The sequence below is a fragment of the Dipteris shenzhenensis genome, chromosome 25 (genome assembly GCF_047967505.1).
Source record: "Dipteris shenzhenensis isolate YYH24624 ecotype China chromosome 25, Dip_SZ_1.0, whole genome shotgun sequence".
Taxonomy (NCBI): Eukaryota; Viridiplantae; Streptophyta; class Polypodiopsida; order Gleicheniales; family Dipteridaceae; genus Dipteris; species Dipteris shenzhenensis.
This window is the reverse complement of record NC_141620.1, coordinates 28,895,954-28,918,704: the sequence shown is the minus strand read 5'-3', so window position 1 is coordinate 28,918,704 and position 22,751 is coordinate 28,895,954. Positions and strand designations below refer to the sequence as shown.

The window sequence follows — 22,751 nt, the reverse complement described above, 5'->3', positions numbered from 1 at the left end:
ACATGTTCGACTTCGGATAGTACAGTCTATCATTATGGCATATGTGCAATTTTATCTGCCTCTTCTTCCCTGGTCTTTTAAGCATTTGGCTTCCTATATGTCCCACGCTATGGAGATATTTTAAAAAAGCAAATCTCATAAAAAGGCTTTGCCACTACTTCCCATGCAGTCTGTTTGTTCTCCTAAGACTCATGGGGGACTGAATATTCTCAATCTTCAGTTTCATATGTTGGCAAGAAAGAGCACTATGATTGCTGATTTTTTTCAGCAAAAACAGCCATGGGCTATTATGCTAGCAGCTATGTGTGGAAACATGACGTCCCATGCATATGGGCATTGGATTACGGATCACTGGGAAGCAGTCATGACCACATTTCAGGGGAAAATTCCTGGTTGTCCTGTTTCTACTACTTTTATTCATGATTGGAAGAGAATTCTCTCTTATGCTAAATGGTCAGGTGCTTCTTCCCATCATGGTAATTCTCTTCGCTTGGAAAGCATCCATTGGAGCAAGGTGTTTGAATCGCCCCTTGCTTTACAGGCTCCTATTAAAGCATATAACCTTATGAAATTGGGCATAAGATTTGTCGGAGATGTTGTGGATCAACATGGTTATGTGCTTTCATTTCCACAAGCTTGCATTCCCATTTGGAGAATACTTACAACTATGTTGCAGTCATTTGTTCCTGTTCCTCCACTGTTTGTACAAGACAGATTACTGGACTGGAATCTGACTTCCTTATCTCCCACTACCTGTTCACTTTCAATGCACAATCTGGCCTCCTCGATGGTCTACAGATTTCTTCTTCCACCGCCATGGATTGATAAGCATGCCAACACTCTTTGGAATTTGGAAAGGCCTTTGTCTTGGTGGCAATCACAACTCAAGAAAATTTGGAAAGCTAAATTGCCATTGAAACATAGGCTTTTCTTTTGGAGATGTATAGTGGGAGCTTTTTCCATTGGGGTGAAATTGGCAGCACATCGCATTGCTTCCCCTTCCTGCCCCCGTTGCTCTCATCACCGTGAGACAGTTTCCCATTTGTTATGGTCTTGCCCGCAATCTCAGATATTGATCACTCATGTCTCTCATTTGCTGCAGCTTCGGTTTCCTTCTATCAGATTCAGGAAACTCTTCTGGATGTTTGGATGCTCCTCATTTCAGCTGTCTCCATTCCTCCTTTTCTTTCACTGGGTTCGTTTTTGGGTACTATGGACTATTTGGACACAGAGATTGCATTCTAGGATAGGACAACAGTTTCCTCAGGCATATGCTTTCTTCAGAATGTCCCTCAAGCAATCTTTATATAATAGTTATGTTGCGAGGGACTTGGATGCTACCAGCCTTGAAGTGTTTTCTGACTGTTTTTGAGTTCTTCCATTAGGCTCTCTTTTGAAGTCTAATGTCATGTACATTCATTTCATGTTAATAATATAGTTACTGGTTTCACAAAAAAAAAGTGTGTGTGTGTGTGTGTGAAAGAGAGAGAGAGAGGGGGAGAGAGAGAGAGAGAGAGAGAGAGAGATCGTTAAGGTCATTCTTAAATGCATAATTGAAGTTTGAATATAGACGTATACATCTACACTAGTTACCTCAAACAAAAGTGAATGAAAAAAAAAGCATGCATTGCAAAGATATATTCAGAGGCACTGACCAGTAGATGCCCAAGGTTAGCATGTAAGAATGCCGGAGTGACGAACCGCCAGAGTTGACCTTGATCTATTAAGCTGTTAACCTATAACAAACACATAACCTTCAACCTACCAACCAAAGGAGCAAATCATGCTTAGAATGAAGCTCTAAAGTGTAGAGAGATCTTAAAAACTAACCTTCGCTCCCCACAATAACAGTTTCCCCTGTGATGCTTCTTGTGCTACAAAAATCCTGCAATTTGTAATTGAAACCTAATGTAAAGCAGTAATACCTTGTATTCAAAAACACAACGATACAAAACACTGTTGCACTTCCCAGCAAAAACAGTCCATTAGTATTCAAATACCTTGAAATTGAACATGCCATTGGAAGGAAAGTTCATAATCAAAAGTGACAATGGTTGGATTTGTCTAGCTAAGTGTTTCCTTACACAGACCGCTTATTTAATATCGTTTTTTATTTTGACTTTTTCAAAGTATGGATGAACCTTACTATTACCTCAGTTCATCCAAGATTTATTGAGTTCTAAATTAAAGGGAAATGTGTAAGCAGGTGCATTTGTACTTATACAAAAACTATGATTGTGCTTCCAAACATTTGATGTTGTATACAGGGACAAATGTTTGATGAAAAGGCTACAAATATTCCTCCAATGCAGCTAGCTATTTATAAGAAGAAAAATAGCAAATCCTTTGATGCTGAAATGAAGGAGGCAAAGGCAGATTAGAGGAAGAGGATAGAAGAGAGGAAGGGAGAGAGAATGATGGAGAGAAGGCAGGAGAAGAGGTAGGAAAGAGAGGAAGAAGTGCGGAAGAGAGGAAGAGAGAGAAAAGAAAGTCCATTAACACGGGAGACCAACAGGTCTATGGGACAACAAAAAAAAACCCATCTAGTACATCTGCTTAGGGAGGGCTCATGGCAGCTCCCAAGGAGTCCAAAAAAGTGACTCCAGTTATTTAGAGTTCCTAAATAATAGCCTGAAAAACGTAATCATCCATACATCAGTATAAGACTGAAAGTCCTTCAGTTTCAATTTAAACTCTTTAATGATTGCTATGCCTTCACGATATACAGCCCATTTTCTGTGCTACCTAGCAGCCTTGACCTTGGCCAATTCCTTTGCCTTATTCTTTAATTGAGCTCGCATGAGTTCCTCAGCTATCCATATCTTGGTCCCTTTTAACTTGTAGGATTGTCGGAGAAGCTTGACACGTAGATCTCATGGGTAAAAGTAATAATAGCATGGCCTTTAGAGTGTAGGATATGGGTTCCTCTAGCTTCATCTTCATCTTCATCTTCAAGATCCTCGTCCTTGTCCACCATCCAATCAATACTAGGCACGGCCGCTTTGAAATGTGCTCACATCTAGCTGCATGTTCGTTGATCTCTTTCTAGATGTCAGCTTTATTTATCTTTGCATCAAACTCTACAGTTACTTCCATTTTAACAGTTTGTACTTCAGTATGAACTAGATCTTTAAGCATAGAAATTAATTCAGGGGTAGGAGGGGAAGCCTTGTAGGACTTTACAACCTCATTAATTACTACTTGCGATCCAAGTCCTTCAAGGACTTAAAGGCTCCATATATTGATGCTGACGCAAGCCATCAATATCCATGCCTGTCATGTGCACGGATTGGTATCTGACGTGTACTAGGTACACAGAACTAGCTCAGGTTAGCCTGGGGACGCTTAGAGCTAGGCAGGCTTAATTCTCGGGTTGAGTGGCAAGGGTACGAACTATTTATAGGTCTTCGCTATTTTTGGCGCCGGGGCCCGAGTCTATAAAAGAGGCCCAGGGGGTTCAGTTCTCAGTGTGCAGTTGGGAGCAAGTCTCATTCCCAGGTGCTAGGTCTGATCCTGGATTGTGTCGCGGACGCGCGCCTGCATCTTAGCGTAGCCCAAGGCCCAGTGACAGATCCAGGGCTTCACAGCGCCACCTGGTGGTATGGGACACCAGGCTGGTTTGGATCTGATTGGGAGTTCGTGCTGGTAGCTCAGCTCGTGGCTCGGAGGGGACATCTTCTGATTCGGGATCACATCCCGTAGATGTCACGGTTGGGTGGTGAGCAGCCTGCTCAGTTCTGATGTTGTGTGTGGTTGTTTTGCAGATCAGGGGTTTCAGGAGTGCTGGGACGTGTCAGTTGGTATCAGAGCCAACTCCTAAGGTAGGAACTTCTGATGCGAGAATTTTGACGGATTTCTCTTCCAGGTATGCCCTAAAATTCGAGATTTCCTGCTGCGTTTTTGCTGACTACCTGGGGTAGAAGGGGTGAAGAGATATCTGGAAAAGGAAGAAGAAGAGGAATGAGATAGAATCGAAATTTCTGAAGGCTACGGAGAGAAGTTTAGAGGGAGGAGAAAGAGAGCAGAAAAGAAGGAGCGATGTGGAGGAAAAAGACTGCAAGGGATGAAGGGATGCGGAGCTTAGGAAGGGGCGCAGTAGGCGAGGCAGTAGAGGCGGGACAGCCTGTGTAATAGGCTGTCCACAGCCAGCGCAATAGGCTGTCCACAGCCTGCGCAACAGGCTGCGAACAGCCTGCGCCTAGGGCTGCGTGCGCAGCCTGCGCAGGAGGAAGGTGCTTTTTCCTAAAAAAGCACCCCTCCAAAGCTGGAGGGGCTCAGGTGCTTTTTACGAAAAAGCACCCCTCCAAAGCTGGAGGGGGGCTCAGCCTTTTTTGGAAGCCTAGCTTCCAAATAAGGCAGCCCTGCACCCTATATAGGTAGGGGCTGGGTGCTAGGCTACCCACAAGCAGCCTCTCACCTCGAGTTTCGTGCCCAGCCAGCCTCGTCCTACAGCCTGCGCCCTGTTTCGATCAGCTCCCCTGCATCAGTCCTTGCCTGCGTCGGCCCTGCACAGCTCCCGCAGCTTCCGTACCAGTCCGTACAGCACCAGCAACAGCCGTACAGCCTGTACGGACTGTTCCGCCTGCTCCTATACCTGCTGATACTCCGAACAGAGGCTGCGCCAGCACCTGCAGCCACCGTACGGCCTGCGTCAGCAGCCGTACAGGCAACGTCAGCAGTCCGCACAGGGATGCGGAGCTTAGGAAGGGGCGCAGTAGGCGAGGCAGTAGAGGCGGGACAGCCTGTGTAATAGGCTGTCCACAGCCAGCGCAACAGGCTGCGAACAGCCTGCGCAACAGGCTGCGAACAGCCTGCGCCTAGGGCTGCGTGCAGCCTGCGCAGGAGGAAGGTGCTTTTTCCTAAAAAAGCACCCCTCCAAAGCTGGAGGGGCTCAGGTGCTTTTTACGAAAAAGCACCCCTCCAAAGCTGGAGGGGGGCTCAGCCTTTTTTGGAAGCCTAGCTTCCAAATAAGGCAGCCCTGCACCCTATATAGGTAGGGGCTGGGTGCTAGGCTACCCACAAGCAGCCTCTCACCTCGAGTTTCGTGCCCAGCCAGCCTCGTCCTACAGCCTGCGCCCTGTTTCGATCAGCTCCCCTGCATCAGTCCTTGCCTGCGTCGGCCCTGCACAGCTCCCGCAGCTTCCGTACCAGTCCGTACAGCACCAGCGACAGCCGTACAGCCTGTACGGACTGTTCCGCCTGCTCCTATACCTGCTGATACTCCGAACAGAGGCTGCGCCAGCACCTGCAGCCACCGTACGGCCTGCGTCAGCAGCCGTACAGGCAACGTCAGCAGTCCGCACAGCTTCTACTGCAGCCTGCGCATCCGGTTAGTGGGTTCGCGGAGGCTCCAGGACTCGTGATCTTCCAAATTGCCAGATTTCAGCATCTCCTTCCGTCAGCTTCATTCGGGACGGTTTTCTTCTGCTCCATCTTCCTCTGTGCTTCGTTTCAGTCAGTTATTTCTCTCCGTTTGTAATCAAATCAGATTTCAGCTATGTCTGATGCTCCAAATCCCGAGTTCACCATGGGAGAGCAGGACCTAGATTACACTCCGGTGGGAGAGGATGATCAGGGTCTCTATGACGACCTGATAACTAAGAAAGCCTTCAGTGAGTTTACGACTGCTCTTGATGGTAAATTTGAGCAGGTCAATGCTAATCAATCGGGGTTGACACAGCAACTCCAAGGAATACAAGCAACTTTGACTCTTCTGGCTAGCACGGTTCAGGCACTCACGCATGTGGATGCCATGGCTTCCGTGCTAGGCCCGAATATCACTCCGGATCCCTTTCCAGGTGACCAAAAATCAAGAACAAAGGAGGTAGTTGACACTTGGTTGCACAAGTGGCAAGTACACTTCCAATTTCACCCCTATCCAGACGAGAAAAAGATTCAGCTTGCAGCAGGGTTTATGTCAGGTAAAGCCTTGCTTTGGTGGAAAGAACTCCAGCCTAAGCATGATACTTGGACAGAATTTGAGGGTATCTTCAGGAAGGAGTTCCTGAAGAAGGAAGATGACTACGATATCGTCGGCAAACTCAAGGCCCTCGATATGTCAAAATTGAATTTAACTTTTGAAGTTTATCTTCAAAGATTTAGGGATCTGCAAACCAGGGCCACTAAAATGGATCCAGTAACCTTGTTAGGTTTTTTCGTGGATGGTTTGCCAGACTCCTATAAGTTACAGATTAAGAATAACAAGTGCACAACATTGCAGGAGGCCATGACATATGCGCGCATATATGATGATACCATGGCCGGAACATGAAACCCTAGGGCACTCAATGGAATCCACCCTTGTGTCAGTATCAACAGCCATGCACCTAGAAGATTCCAAGCACTCTATGCTGTCCTTCACCTTCACAAAGGTCTCTGACTCCCCCTCGACCCACATCTCAATGTCAAGCATCATCACTATGGTTTCTAGGTCGGCATATCTGACCTCAATAACACACGGAGATGCCACCGAGAATAGCTCCTCGATTACCACATTAGCTTGGGCTTTTGTGTTTAATCTGAGTCGGACTCCTTGTTTTTCTGATTCTCCTCCTTCTTTTTGCAATCCTTCGCAAAATGGCCTGGCGTGTCATAATAGAAGCACTTCTTCTACTGCTTCTTGGAAGTGTCCTCGTGATCAAGGTGCTAATCCTAACACTCAAAGATTATGGGTTCTGAAGATCTCCGTCTAACAGTTAATACTACATGATCTTGATGTGCCCTCATTAAGCCAAGAATCATTGCCCCAACACACCAATGCTATCCCCAAAGCCAGAGTGCAGGTGTCAGGAATAAACCATGGGTACTAGAGACCCAACGGGTGTTGGGAAACCCTTGTGGATGTGTGAAGCATCATCAGTCTCATACAGCATGTTTGGTTTAGTCATGTGGTTCAAAAGAAAGAAAGCATGCCATCTCGCAAGGAAAAAGGAAAAATGCTATTTGAGGATTCGGATGATACAATTAAAATACCATTGATCATTTGGTCAAAGCCAAATACACATATCAACATTCAGTGGATATGGCTGCACGAAAGTCACTATCTACAGCTTTGTGGAATACACCGATCATAAGGACAAGTTGAAACAGACCCTGAGAGCATGAAGCCTGGAAGACTCCAGGTTGTTCACTCATTATGAGAGGGACAACTGCAAGATCGTGGCATCTGGATTGCTCGAGTTCGAGGGCAGGAACGTGACTAAAGGTGGTGGAGCCAAGAGGTGCTACCTGTTAGAAATGAGGAGGGAATAAATCACTCAATCCTCCACCCAAGATCTCTCCGACTCTTACACACTCAACTTAGATAGATGATCACAAAAATAAGAGCAAATATAGATGGAGAGAGAGAGTATATTCATCCACCGGATGGTGGTCAGAAAATGGCTCCAAGGGAGGAATACAAATCACAGCAGGGTGCTGGAGAAAACTGATGAACTCTCTCTCACAAAACTGTCCCAGATCTGAGTGCTGAACACGGCCTTGAAGAAGGGCTTTCTGTATTGCACTGGATGCTGGGCTGAATGCAGAAGTGGGCCTTTTATAGGCTCTGCCCAGGCCCCTTCAAATGACCGACCAACAGGGTCGGTTACCCTGTCTGGTGGCCGACCATAGGGACCCCATAACCGACCAGGGTTGGGCCGACTTGGCCAGCCACAGGCCCCTATATAAGGGTGCCCTAAGCGGCCAGTCTGTGCTGCTGCTGGGTATTAGAGCAGGTTCTCTTGCTCCTACCTGCCTCCCCCCGGCTCATCACTCAGCCTCCCATTGCTCCTACCTTCCATTTTGCTCCAGTTCATTCGATGCCTCATTTCATCACCAAAAACCTGTTTTTGGAGTAGAACAACAGTCCAGTGGCTGTTTGTAGGCTTTTTCAAGTCCGATCTCGACATTTTTTGAAATTTTTTATTTGTTCGTATACAAACGACACTATCCTGCACCATTTCGAACCCGTCCGTACAACCGTACAGACGCCATACGGACATCTGTACGGCCACACGGACCTATAGGGACAATTGCATGGCGCCGCAAGGAGTCCGTAGAACGTGTCAGAAGTTAATTTCAAGCCTTATTCGGTTGTTTTTTTTGGGTTTTCCTGCTCATATTTGGACTTTTTCAGTCATTCATGCCATATTCCAGCTACTCTAACCAGCTCTAGCAACATTTGCTAGGATTCTCTCCTTCTTGATTCAGATCTACTTGGCAGATTGCAAGATATTTTCATATTTGCAGGTCATTTTGTCTCATTTTCCCAAATAGCATTGACATTTGCCTGCTTTGATCTGAAATTGGGGCTTATTTAGTGATATTTGCAGGACATTGCAGTGACATTACAAGAGATTTGGTCACATTTGCAAAATTACAGAAAAATTTTGGGCTTATCCACGTTCACCCTCGTTTTAGCATATTTGCCCTCTCAAAATTTGGGGCTTTTGTCAAATTTGCTGATATTTGCAGTGATATTTGCTTGGCACAGCCAAATTTGGGTTCTATTTGCATTTGCCCTTTGATTTGGGCTATTTTTCCTTTGAAATTTGTGGCATTCAGCCAACATTTGGGACAGATTCAGCTCAAACTTGCATTGGAAAGATTTGCAGACATTTGCCCTTTGTTTTGGGCAGGTCATTTGCAAGACAGCTCTTTTGCAAGGGGGTCCTTTGATTGGACACATATTTCTTGCAGGACACTCTTTCGGGACAGCTTGTGCATTTTGCTCAGTATTTGAGCAGCCTACTTGGCATTTACATTGTAGAGCATTTGCTGTCATTTTTGGGTTGCAATTGCAGATTTGCTTTAGCTTTGGAGCAGCCAGATCATTGCATTGTAGCCTTGAGGCTTTAAAATTTGCAGGGCACTCTTTTTATTTAGGATATTTATTTGCAATGGCTCACCATCAATCTCTTGGAATGCTTGTCCATGAAGACAAGCTTGATGGTACCAACTATCCCCATATGGCCGTACTTGGTGCATCACCTGTTGGTATCCCACAAATTTTGGGATATTGTCAATGGATCAGAGACTAGACCTATCTCTTCATCATAGGCTGCTGTTGCTACCACCGCAGCCACTTCTACCACTTCTTGTTCATCTACCACTACTCCCGTTGGGATCAGAGAGATGCACAAGCACATGCAGTGATTGCTATGAATAGCAAGAGGGAGGTTATACCTCACAATAAGACAGCCGGGATGCTTTGGCTAGTAGTAATAGAATAGAAATGGATATAAACCTGAATAGCAACCAGAATACAAGAGCCACATAACAATTAACAAAGGGCAAGCGAGACCTCCACTATTACGAAAACTGAAACTTGACATGATCACAAATTCATGATTTACCATAACCATAGAAACCCAGAACAAGGAAACAAGTGGGGGAGAAAAGAGAAAGAGAAAGCAATACTGCACGAGGTCCAATCTGCCCCCCTTAGATGGTGTCTCTTGCTTCCCATCTAGAGTATTTATAATTGTAATTCCAAAAAACAAAGAGCTAATATTAGTACATCCAAAAGCACCCCTTATCCACAATTAGAGGGATTGCTCAACATAGCTCCACGAGCTTAAAATATCATAAGGCTTAATATGTCCTCATCCACAATTAATAAAATAAATTAGCCCATGGCTTACTATTCATTACTTTACAATATGTCCCATGGCCGTTGGCAACAATTTGATACTTTGATCAATCCAAATCACCTTCACCATCTCTGTTCCTCGTTATCCAACTCATCATCTATACTCAAGCTGCCAATTGTGTTAGTTGTTACAATCAATTGATGAATCATCACAAGCTCTTTGTCTGACTACCTACAAGGAGCTGCTGAGCTCGTGCAAGTGCATACTTTCTCAGATTCTCTGCTTCTCGAGTACGAATACCAGAATTGCATGAGAAAGTGATAGACTGCTATAATACAAAGATGGGAGGTCTTAATTCATACCCCAATCAGGTAGTGGAGCTTCAGCTGGAGGCAAGCCTCCTTTAATTGATGATTGCTTTTGCGCAGTCGAGAACGTGCGGTCGGGATAATTTTTATACGCAATCCTGACATGGTAGGTGCCTAGCGAGTTACAAATCGCAACACAATTGTACGCTTCATATATAGACATCAAAATACACACCTTGCGACCAATTGCAATAACACTAGTAACACTAGTGACATTAGTATTAACATGGAATCAGCCACAATACTAACCATCTAGCCTGGCAAAACACAGGTAGTCAGGCATCCTTTGTTGAAATATGGAAGCAAGAACTAGAACTAGAACAAGAAACTGGAAATGAAATAACAAGACTGAAAGACTAGAAATACCTTGAGAAGAGTGTAGACAAGAAACAAGCTAGACTGATAGATTAGAATGATGTGACCCATTGAATATATGGGCCAAAGTACAAGACATAAAGCAAGAGTGTTTATGGGATAATTGTAGAAGTGCCACATGGCACACACTCAAGACATAAGGACTAGACTTAGACTTAGACTTAGACTTAGACTAATGTAGACTAGGAAATAGTACTTAGTGTGCACTTATCTCCAACACCCTCCTTAAGTGGACACTAGGAGTAAGACAGAAAGACAAGACTAGAAGACAGACTGATAGATTGAGAGAGAGAAAACATGACAGACAAATGATCCTGAGACACCCCTCCTCAAGTGATATCCTCATATGGGTCCACAAGGGTAAGGACAAGATGGATCTAAAACAAAACACAGTCAGATTGATAGACAGATAGACAGATAGACAAGACTAGATAGACAGAAGACTGACTGTAGTCAAATAGAAAGACCAAGACACTAGAACCCCTTGACCTACATCATCGGTGGTCAAGGTGGTAGACAAAACATAGAAGTAATCAGAAAGCCCACTTCTCATCATGTAAGGAAGGAACAGCAGGATCAGCTGATGGAGATGTTGCAGCAACATGGGCTGAGGTAGATGCAGGAGCTGATGTAGAGGTTTTGGAGTAGCAGTCCCTCTCCCGATGATTATCACGGCCACAAATGGTGCATGGATGAGCCTTGAAACAGTCCTTCTCCACATGATTAGTTTTGCCACAATGGGTGCAAGGCTTTCTTACCTTAGAACTTCCTTTCTTTGCTAAAAATGCAGTGTCAGTTACCTTGCGTTGTTGAGTTCTTTCTTCCTCTTGGAGAGCATTGATGATACCCTCAAGAGAAGGATTATTATGATACTTGAAGGTAGTGACAAGAGTAGCATAGGAGTCAGGTAAGCTTTTGAGAAGCACAGCAATAGCAATATCTTCGGAGATGGGAGACTTGACTAACGCAAGCTGAACCATAAGACTGCGAAGATAATTGACATGAGAGGCTATAGTAGCTCCTTCCTGCATATGTAGATCAAAGAATGAGATCATAAGTGCAATCTTAGAGTTTTTAGATCGGGCTCCAAAAAGAGTGTCCAAAGTGATCCATGCTTGAGGAGCAAACTGTATGTCGGAGATGTGATGAATGTAATCATCTCCAAGGCCGAGCAATATGATAGCATAGGCTTTGTCGTTCTTGGCAGCAACAACTTGCTCAGATGGACCTTCGGGAGCATCACGGTGAACAATGTCCCAAAGGCCTTCTTTCATAAGATGGCACTTGATTTTGATCTGCCAAGTATGAAAGTTGGACCCATTGAATTTGTCGATAGATATGAGAGAATGAGAGGAAGATGCCATGTGGGAAGGTCTTACCTCTTGCTAGGATGCAAGGGCAGTGTCTATTCCCTTACAATATTGCAGAAAATAAATGAGAGGAAGAGATCCCAGAAGCCGGTTCTCTCACCACTTTGTCAGGGCCATAGCATATGACAGCCCATCGAAGTAGGAGGAACCAGCAAAAAAAGGAGACTGTTCAGCAAACTGAAAGAGGCAAAGCTTAGTACCTCAATCCCGGGCAGAGATAGAGATGAAAAAGGGATGCAGATCTTCGTGCAGATGAAGTCGAAGAAGTCTTCAGCCTGTGCAGGTACGGATTGCGAACAGAGTACGGAGTACGGACAGCGGCGTACGGACGACGAGCAAAGTGCGGCGTACGGATTACGTACGAAAGTACTGGCGGCGCTGTACGGATAGCAGGTACAACAGCAGGAGCGGGTGCAGATCTGTCAGTGACAGGAGATGTTGCGCAGATCTGGCGTGACAACAGATCTGGCGCTCAGATCTGTGGCTGAGCTGCGCAGATCTGGAGTAAACAGGAGCAGCTCCAGCGCAGAAAATGGAGAGGTGCTCGCATCATTGGTGGGGCAGACAGGTGCAGCATGGACAGCGGCCTGAGGCTGAGATGAAGAGGCAGATGTGTAGAAGGGGGGGGCGGTTCAGATATAGTGGCCAACACGAGCAGCAGGCGGAGAGAGAGAGAAGCTGAAAGGAGAAGATGAAGCTATGGCTGCAGCAGAGTGAGAGGAGAGGAGAGGGGATCTACATGCTCTGATACCATGTTGAAATATGGAAGCAAGAACTAGAACTAGAACAAGAAACTGGAAATGAAATAACAAGACTGAAAGACTAGAAATACCTTGAGAAGAGTGTAGACAAGACACAAGCTAGACTGATAGATTAGAATGATGTGACCCATTGAATATATGGGCCAAAGTACAAGACATAAAGCAAGAGTGTTTATGGGATAATTGTAGAAGTGCCACATGGCACACACTCAAGACATAAAGACTAGACTTAGACTTAGACTTAGACTTAGACTAATGTAGACTAGGAAATAGTACTTAGTGTGCACTTATCTCCAACATCCTTAACTAAACCCCACAAAGCATCCACTAGGATCCCGTTGTTCCTATGGAATACTTTGCCATAGTCACACTTGACTAAAATGCAATAATTTCCATAGCAAGAAATATTGGAAAGACAATTCCGTAACACACCTCTTGCTTGGATTGCAACTTCCCTCAGTTGTGTATTTGACTTTTCAAGTAAACAAGTAGAGATGTAAAGAGTACTCTCTTGGATATTTGAGATCCTAAATTATTATTGTGTGATAACTTAGGATAAGAATTGTATCACACAATAATAATTTTGTTATCTACAATTAAGCTAGGATTGGCATCTACTCAAGCAAGCCATGAGGATACAAGCCGTCTAAAGTAATTGTATTTCTTATTTCATATATACCACATGATATACGTCTTCTCATCCTATCTCACCAAGATTAAGGATTTTAGAGAGCAGCTCATCAATGTTGATGAGATTGTCCCAGATCCATAGGTAGTGTCTACGACACTTGATGGGCTCCCTGACTCATACCATAGATTCGCTACAACATCGATGTAGTGGCCATGGGTAACCCCAACCACTATGGCTTCAATCAACTTGTTTCCCTTCTCCTGCAAGAGGAACAGAGCCACACCAATCGCGCTGCCTCCATTCATGCAAATCAGGCCTTTGCTACACATCGTAGAGGCAGGGCAAAGCGGGCAAGAGTTTCAGCAAGCCCAAGACCTCTGGAACTTCATCAACTTGTGCTGGTCAAATGGGGAGAGAAAAAACAGCAAGCGCTGTAAGCAAAATTTGGGACTGTTCTAAGTGTTTCATGTGCATACAAAGCACATTGAGGTTCATTATCCTTATGTTCGAGAGCGGCTGTCTGCTGTAGACATACAATTGTCCTATATTCCCACGGAGGACAACTTTAGCAGATCTCTTCACGAAGGCTCTACCACGACCCAAGTTTGAGGCTTTTCGGCTTGCCTTACACTTGGCTCCATTTATTATGTGAACTGTACTATCATAGGTTGCTATATCCATCTTGGACGAACATGTGCAACCATGATACAGATTCCAGGTATTCCTGAGACGTTTCCAAGATACTCAAGCCATACCAAGGAGGGGGGCTTTGTTCAACCATGATACAGATTCCAGGTATTCCTGAGACCTTTCCAAGATACTCAAGCCATACCAAGGAGGGGGGCTTTGTTAGCCCTTATCTGCCTTGTAGGTCAGGTCAACTCATAGAGTTGACTTCACTGCTCAAATATATAGTTGACTTGGGGGCGATATAGGCCACCCCTTTGTAATTTCTCATTGTCCATTTGCAAGTACTCTCAGTTTCCTTCAGCTGTTGTTTGCTCCCTTGCATTCCGCTCCCTTTCCATGGCTTCCTACACCCAACGAGAGTGTGGCTACTTGTTAAGCTATGGAGCTTCTTTCAGGGTGTTTGGGCAGCATCTATTGAGACCTTTCTATTTCACTAATATCATTACCAACATAATCAACAATGAGATGCAGAAACTGGTCAGGTCAGGCTCAAACTTACAACACATTTAGGGCAATAAAAACATTGGTCCACAGCCTTCTTTTAAAATTTCTGTTGCCATGTATCTCTGAAGTTTTTCCAAAGGACGCCATTGCAGTCTTATTCTCAGTGTGACTCCCTGCACCTTCAGTCCAAAGGAACCAAGACCCCAAGGAAAGCAAGCAGCAACTCCAGTTCCCATTGATGTCAAATCCCCTGCAACAGTGTATTGGTTGGCCAATGGTCTTCTGCTGAAAAATACTCCTATTCTTAAACTGTCTTTGAAGTTTGTGCTGTCCAGTCTGTGAGGCAAACACAAAATTCAACAAAAGGTGACAGTGGATACAATGTTCTCATCAAGTTCATTATTTGTACTGAATTAAACACCCTTATGCATACAGTTTACAAATCGAAACAAATTGGCAATAAATACAGCACGGAAATTTAAGGGAAAAGCAGAAGTTGTGGCAGATGCATTATTTACATAGAAGCTGGTAAAGAGGGCAACCAAAGGCTAATACAACAACTTTAGAAATTAACTGCACACGCAAAACAATCGAATTCTGACTGTATGGAGATGGGCAGATGAGCATGCAGAAAGGAGATACAAGCATTGCAGTATATCAAATAACAAGCCGAGATACCAAACTAATACTTGCACTACAATATAAGCCTCGGCCTGTTACAAATAGCCGCAGTTGCAACTGTGCTCGTGCAACAACTGGTGTGTGTCTCACAGTCTCACCCTCTTCCGCCTCGTCTCGAGGCACAACACTAACTAAAAGCAGCAACATTATCTGCTAATTACATAATTATTAATAACTAAGAGCAGCAAGACATTCATTCAGTATGTAAAAAGTTGATCGTATATAATTTCAACATTAAATAAAAGAACAAATCCCTAAATTGAAACAAGGCATTTCTTCGATGTTTTTGACTGAACATCTGGTAAAAGGATGGTAAGCTGTACTAGAAGATGTGGACTTGAAGCTGCTTCAGAAAAGGCTCAAAACGAATACATAAAGAGAGGTATAGGCTGTATAATATGGATGTGTCACTGGACATCTACCTAAGCACATGGCAGCCCAGGTTATATCCAAGCAGTAGCAAGAACATGGGGTATATTGCTGGCATATGTCTCAGTCTTTGGGCTCTCTATAATTTGGATGTGTGTCGTGGGAATCTGTGAGCCCATGTACATCTACCTAGTCACAGGGCAGCACAGGTTATACCTAGGCAGTAGCATAAGCATGGGGCATATGACATCCAGCCTCAGGGCATCAACAGAGACAGCAGACACGTGTCAGCCATGCAAGCCATCCACGGGGATCTACAGCAGCACAAAAGTCAGTATTAGCTGCACTGTATAGCCACATCAGACCTTCCGAACAGCAAGCAACATGTCAGCAGCCACGTGCAGCTGCCACATGGGTAGGTGGGACCCAGGACCAGGTCAGACAACTTCCGATTGGCCTCTCTCAGACCCCAACCTATCCAGAGTCAGTCCTACAGCTGTTTGGCCCTACTTGGGCCAGTTCCAGCCTCTAAAACGCAACCCCAGGCCTCATTCTAGGGTACCAAAAGTTGCAGCAGTTTGGCTCCTAGCCTCATCCAGCAGCATCTCCCCCTTTAGAGCACCCTCACCCCCTCCATATCCAGTGCCCACGTAAGATCATTCCCTTCCTTCAGCTACAACCAGCCATAGCCTCTAGAGTCAGCACATCCAGCCTCTCTATTGAAGATCCAGAATATGTCTTCAGCCTCTTCAGTGAGGGAAGCCTACAGTTGTATTCTTTGATTGCCAAAACCAACAGTTCATAAAGATAGTAGTTAGCATAAACCTCACTCTTCCGCTGTGATTATGGTTCTCATGCATGCACATCATCTGGCAGGCGCACTTGTTTCCCACATAGCAGGGGGACACGCATAGTGGACTATCTGGTGGGTCTCTTTGCCTTTGCCTCAGGGATACACGACTTTATTATGCTTTCTCCCCCACTTGGCACTGACCACTCACACCTAGCCTTTTGCATTTCTTCTAGTATGCCAGCCACAGGGAGAGCCCCTCTTACTCCCACTCGTGTCCAGATCTCATACAAGCCTCAAGGGGGATGTAAAGCATGAAGAGAGTCGGTGATAGAGGGCATCCCTGGTTCACACCGATGGTGCTCTCAACCGAATCCGATAAGCCTGAACTCTACCTCTGATGGAATCATATAAGCTCATCACCCTCCAGATCAAGACCTCAGGGATCTGCATCTCTTGAAGCCTCCTGATCAGACAGGAGCGTGGAACAGTGTCGAAGGCCTTCTGGAGGTCTACAAAGCAAGCTAGACTTTATGGCACCTCAATCTCGCCTCCTCATTGATGGCTCTCAAAGTGAAGATGTGATTAAGGGTGGAGGGTAAGCTGGGGAGGCACATAAGAAATGCTCCTCTGTCTCGACCTACCCCAACATGCATAAGCTGCAGATCTGCAGCTCTCTCTGCCTCAATCCTCAGTTGATGGGATGAGGCCCGCATCTGTCCAATAGCAATTCTCAGTGCATGCGAGACTCCTCTGTCCTCGAGGTACTGGGGTCTGATGATGAGGCCATCCTCCAATGCTCTCAGGAAGTGGTCATGATAAAATTGGATCTTGGTGGCGCTGCTCCAAAAAGGTGGGCAAGAGCATAGCCTTGCGGGAGAGCAAATGAGTGTGAAGATCAAGAATATTCAAACCCCCATGATCCCTAGGCGAACAAACATTATTGCTTTCAAGAAGGTGGAGAGCCTTGCGATCATGCTTAGTGCGCTAAAAGCATTCCATAACCTTAGTGATAAATTTTTTGAATATCCCGAGAAGACCAGGGGATAAGGGACAAGTAAAACTGCACATAAGCCCAAACTTAAAGCACAACAAATAGAGCAGTAAGACAGTCACAAGGTTGAAAACCATAAACTCCATCACGCATAGCAGGGACTAGCTACTATCACATCCCTTTCTAAGCAAAAAATGCTTCGAAAAAATAGCTGATAGGGCAATTCAACTTCTCATGTGCATTTAGGCATGCATGTACTTTCCTAAAATATAGGCATGCACTACTAGAAAAGTAAAAGTTTGCTTTTCACACAAATCCACACTTCAGCCTTGCCAAAATCCTCTAGCCTGGCTTTTCTCAGGCTAGGTTATGAGAACAGTGCATCATCAAAGGAAAACCTCTTTCCTCAGAATCGCAATCAGCTAGCTACAATTCGCACCTAGTCTCCACTCTATTCTCAGCCACCAAAGTCTCAGTCAGCCTCCAGGTACCAAGACCTGCTGAGTCACTCCTTTCCTTGCTTGTTCTTCAGCTTTTTTCTCTACATGAAGCACCAAAATCAGGTCAAAACTCATAAGGGCCTCATTTGTCAATCACTTGCCAAGTTACAGGGCCACACTTTGCGTACACATCCTTGCGCTCAATTCTATTCCAAGTGCATGAAGTTTTCTGGTCACTCCAGGCTGGAGGTTGTGCTTGAATCCAAGTTGCATGTCTCTGCAAGCTTCAGGATTCCCAAATCCAATGTACCCATTGAATCTCGTTGTGCCTTTAGCGTTAAAACACACAACCACCTCTCAACCCAAAGAGGCAAGCCTTCATGCAAGCAAGCATTCTTCAAAACGCTTCTGGAATTAGACTAGCAAGATTCTAGGTCCTAGTTGATGACCTTGAGTAATCAAACCATACAAATCAAGATTTGATGAAGGAAAGGGGGTTGTGACCCCACATTATACTAGTGGGCTGGAAAAAGCTCGACCTACTTAGAGGGATGACTGTATATCAATTGGCTTACACCACCATGTATTAGCTACCGACTACAAGCTAACCGACTACCCGTGCTAATGATGAGAGGTTTTGAGAGATCTTCAGATTGCCCATTGCATTTTTTGAAGATTCATGCCCACTAGGGGTGGGTCTTGTCTCCTCTATCCTTTGCAACGTGTACCTCTTCTCTATGTGCAATTCCCTTCATTCTAGGGAGAACTGTGCATGTGTTGAAACTGTGGGATTTAACTTTGATGGTTTAGACTGTTGTTTAAAAGTGTGCAAGTTTACATGAAGATTTCACATTGGTATCAGAGCCTAGGTTTCTGGTCCCATAGTCTCTGTAATTGATTGCGGTACTTGCCTCTTTTTTGTCCAGAGTTACGGTCATGTGGCATTATGACCTATCCTACATGCTGTTATGTCACCTGCTCACGATGAGAATTCCAGCATTCCCTCGGATGAAGGGCTACTGAGCCACGCAGAAACCAGCGCTAATAAAAACCTTTGCGATTCTATGCAGTCCCCACTTGGCAGAATACAAACTTGCATACACAAATTCTAGAAGTATTAGGCATAATAACTTCGAAGTGAATTTTGCATCTCTTGAATGAGATTTGCCGTGCATACACAAATTCTAGAAGTATTAGGCATAATGACTTCGAAGAGAATTTTGCATCGCTTGAATGAGATTTGCCATGCATCTACTAATCTGTATCAACTAGCCAATAGCCAAAGCCTACAACAAAATGCTGCGTCGTAGATGACATGGCTATGTATGTTAAGCAAAAGATCGGTGAAAATTAGGCAGATCCAACATTTCCAAAAAGGATCGTATCCATTAGTTGAACTGGAATCATTTTTTTCTACTGAAACACAGGTTAACTTCCTAGGAATGGCACGCCATGTAGGAAGGCGAAAGGGGGGGCGGCGGGGATTGTGAAGATTTGTCAATTGTCAAGCCCGTGTGCATGCACTGAAAGCAATTGCTCGGCACGGCAAACATGGTTATTCTGGTTACTAGACCGAAAACAAAGACACCTTTAAGATGCTCACACGGAACGGCAACTACGGAAAGCCCTCGCATAGCGTGAATCACACCTTGAGCAGGTCCGAGCCAGCTACGAATGCGCAAAACGAATGCTGCAATGCGGCCAGATTCTTTGCAGACCTTCTCGATTTCCTGAGGCGCTTGCTTCGCCAATCTTGAGAAGACAGCGGGTCTGCGCTTGCAGACAGGAAGAGGGCATTCCTGAAAGATCCATCGCTGAAGCGCAAGGCCCCCAGGAAATCTACAAACATATCTTTCCCTGCAATCTCTGGATAAAAAACTGCTACTACGGATCTCTTCTGCAATCTCTAGATAAGAAATGTTACTGCTGATCTCTCCTGCAATTCCTGGATAAAATTTGCGACTGCTGATCTCTCCTGCAATTCCTGGATAAAATTTGCGATTGCTGATCTCTCCTGAAATCCCTGGATAAAATTTGCGACTGCTGATCTCTCCTGCAATTCCTATTGAGACTGCTGATCTCTTCTGCAATCCCTGGATAAAATTTGCTACTGCTGATCTCTCCTGCAATCCCTGGATAAAAATCGCTACTGCTGATCTCTCCTGCAATCCCTGGATAAAAATTGCTACTGCTGATCTTTCCTGCAATCTCTGGATAAGAATTGTTACTATACTATGCAGATTTCTCCTCAGAGGCAAGGAATGGATTCCGGAAGAGCAAATTCGAAGATGAAATAGGTCGGAAGAACGGATTGAAGGCAAACAAGATCAGAGGATTGTAATATTTTAAGCATATAACACAATGGCTAAGAGTATCTCACTATGTTTTATATAGTGTTAATTTATAGAGGAGCATGAGCATTTTGCTTTTGCTTCACTTAAATGTTTTGGTCTCTCTCTCCCTCTCTTTTCTTTTCTTTTTTTTTAAACTATACTTGCCTACTTATATTAGCCGGGGAAGTCAATCCTGCAAAAAAGACCAGTACAAAAGATTGGCCATCACAGACGGCCAAATGCATGTGGCCTACCCTGGAGACGCAGTAAGAAGACAAGACTAAAAGCCAGCATAAACACTATGAACAAGATTCCTACTGGAAGATCTTTATCCTTATTCTTACTTAGGATGCATTTCCTACATCCGTTGTGGTTGTATTCACATTGGTCAATTTAAGTTTTGGTTTAGTGGTTGTTTAAGGCTTTCTAATGTGCTCGTAATGTGTTGTTAGGGTCAAGTTTTATTGTGTTTGCGCAGGTCCTAAATGCTTGTCTTTTGTTGGGTATTTCTCTCTTGCATGACATCACTTTTATCAAAAGCATGTGTTATTTTGTAAATGAGGGTCTCTTGCCAAAATGGCCACGTCCTCACACCACACACCTCTTTCTCTCCTCTCTTTCACTCATTTCATGGTCCATCCACCACACACACACACACCTCTTTTCTCTCCTCTCTTTCATTCATCTACCTTTCCCCATACTCCTTCACCTTCACTTGCTTTTTCTCTTTCTCTTTCCCTTTCCTTCCAATTCACACCTATCATTTCCCTTTTGCAAGTTATTGGAAATATTTATCGAGCTACTTTACACTTACACTTATGATATTCCAAAAAGCAGGGCCTTAGTGGGATCCCCACCTTGTTTTATGTAGATGATGGTTTTCCTTTGTATTTGGTCAAGCTCAGCATGTCAGCAAGTGGGAATAATGTTAATTGTTTAATGAGATGATTTGTTTCGATGACTCGAAGAGGATTGAGTTGTGGGAGTGCTCATTGGTTAGTTCAAATTCTTTACAATCCAAATCCTCAATTGGAGATCCAACTACACGTTTCTCTCTCACCTTGGTGTTCTCTTCTTCTAAGTGGTTTGAGAATAGTACCACTCTCTCTTTCTCCTCGGTCAAACCTCTCTCAAGCAAAGCAATGAGCTAGTTTGCAAGGTCAATTCCCGTGATGCCCGCTTCTTTAGTTTATGCCATCCCTCTCTCTTTGCTTTACCAAGTTTTAAGCCTTGCTTCTACTTCCGTCTCACAACTGTGGCTGGTCATTTTTGTGTGTTATTGAAAGCTCATGGGTGTGTCGAAGTGTGATCGATCTTTTTTACCCAGGTAGGTAGGCAGTTCAACCCACTAGGATATCCAGACAGTCGTCAAAAACCTTTCCAACTTCTTCTCCAATCTAGCTAACCCTCTTACTATTGGTTGAAAAAAAAATCATATATTATTATAATCTCCCTCGATGAGATTATACGTGGCCCTAACAATTTTGATGTGACGTGCTTGTCCCCCTTATGCTTGCCTTTATGGAGAACCTTTACTAAACGTGTAGTACTAGAGGAGAATCGATATCAAGGGATAGATGGCCAAACGTTACAGAGGCAGAGAAAGTGGAATCCTATGAGAAAAGCTTGTGTTTTAGTTTTGGCTGATCTAAAGTCTTCATGCAAGTACTGACATTAGGTGAATGTTGATCCCTTGAACCCCCTTATTAACATTGTGGCTGCGAATAAATCTTGATAACTACAAAAGACCGGTTGACTCTTCACTTTGAGGTGGAGTGGGATGATGTGAGAGGAATTATCACCTAATTAGTGTCTATGGATTGGGGGTTTGCAAATACTCTCTCGCTATTATAGCTTTTAGTTTATAATCCTCTCTTCAAATCATCTCTCTCATATTTTCTTGTTGTTTATTCAGGCCCTTTTGACAGCCCTTATCTCTATAATGTAAATTTTATCGATGATACTGGTGTCCAATTGAGCAGGTGGCACAACTGCGACGAGTATCGAAGGTTTTGTTGGTCAAAGAGCGTGGAGGAAATGGAGTACAAATCCATCTAGGGAGCTGGGAGCATAAGATTCACTACTAAGGGTGGGGGTCGAGTATGCACAAACATAATGGCATGAGGAAATGTAATCAGAGAGAAATATAGATAGCCAGGTGAGATGTTTAAGCTTTTTGCATGCAATCTTCTGGTTCAACCTCAAAATATGGTCTACTCTTTCCTGGGTTACAACATCGATCTACATCATCTTAGATAGATTTAAGCCCTTATGATAAAAAATGTACACTTGATCCCGTCACATCTCTTTAACAATGTCTTCATCTTCCCTTGTGCTCTAGGTAAAACACTTATTTTACCTCTGGTGGCTGGATGGAGCATCATAAAAACCTTAAGAGGTTCTTGGACCTAAGGTTCGGAATGACTTTTCTAAGTGCCTTTCAAATGGAAGGATTTGGGTTCAAGAAATCAAAATGAAACAGAGGGTTACCAAGCCACTCGAGAATCCCACATATACCCATGCCAACATGTAAATTTTTTTATTTGCATAAGGACTCAACATTGCTCCACTAAATCAAGTTTTAATGTGCATTGTTTGATCAAGGCGAGGTATGACAATAGCCAATATCATAGCAGGCATGCCAAACAAAGATGGTAATATACTCAAAAGCAAATCCACGTTCATTTTTTCTAAAAGATTGCGAGAGGTAGATACATTGTTTTAATACATGAGCAAGTATGACATAACACTCATTATTTTGGTGAAGGAACATGGGATCTTCAAGTTTGCACACTATGTGGATTTCAAGAGTGTGCTATCTTGTTTGAGGACCAAAAACTATTGGAGTGGCTATTTGGGAGACCAAACAAACCTTGTGGTGGTTAGTGAATTGATTTACGGTGCTTTGTGGAGGGTCACAATATGGTAGAGGT

At 44.1% G+C, this 22,751-nt stretch overlaps 1 protein-coding gene across 1 annotated transcript in view; it reads right to left on the bottom strand.

Moving 5' to 3' along the window:
• Nucleotides 1–19,929, bottom strand: part of RBL10 (RHOMBOID-like protein 10) — a 35,259-nt gene extending 15,330 nt beyond the window's left edge. Inside the window, exons 1-5 of the mRNA XM_087396801.1 lie at nt 19,558–19,929; nt 19,134–19,447; nt 14,267–14,547; nt 1,831–1,885; nt 1,656–1,736 (exon numbers count right to left, since the gene is read on the bottom strand). Of these exons, the coding sequence (XP_087252927.1) occupies nt 1,656–1,736; nt 1,831–1,885; nt 14,267–14,547; nt 19,134–19,334 (618 nt within the window). The 5' untranslated portion in view covers nt 19,335–19,447; nt 19,558–19,929. The remainder of the gene's footprint in view (nt 1–1,655; nt 1,737–1,830; nt 1,886–14,266; nt 14,548–19,133; nt 19,448–19,557) is intronic.
• Between the last annotated feature and the right edge of the window lie 2,822 nt (nt 19,930–22,751).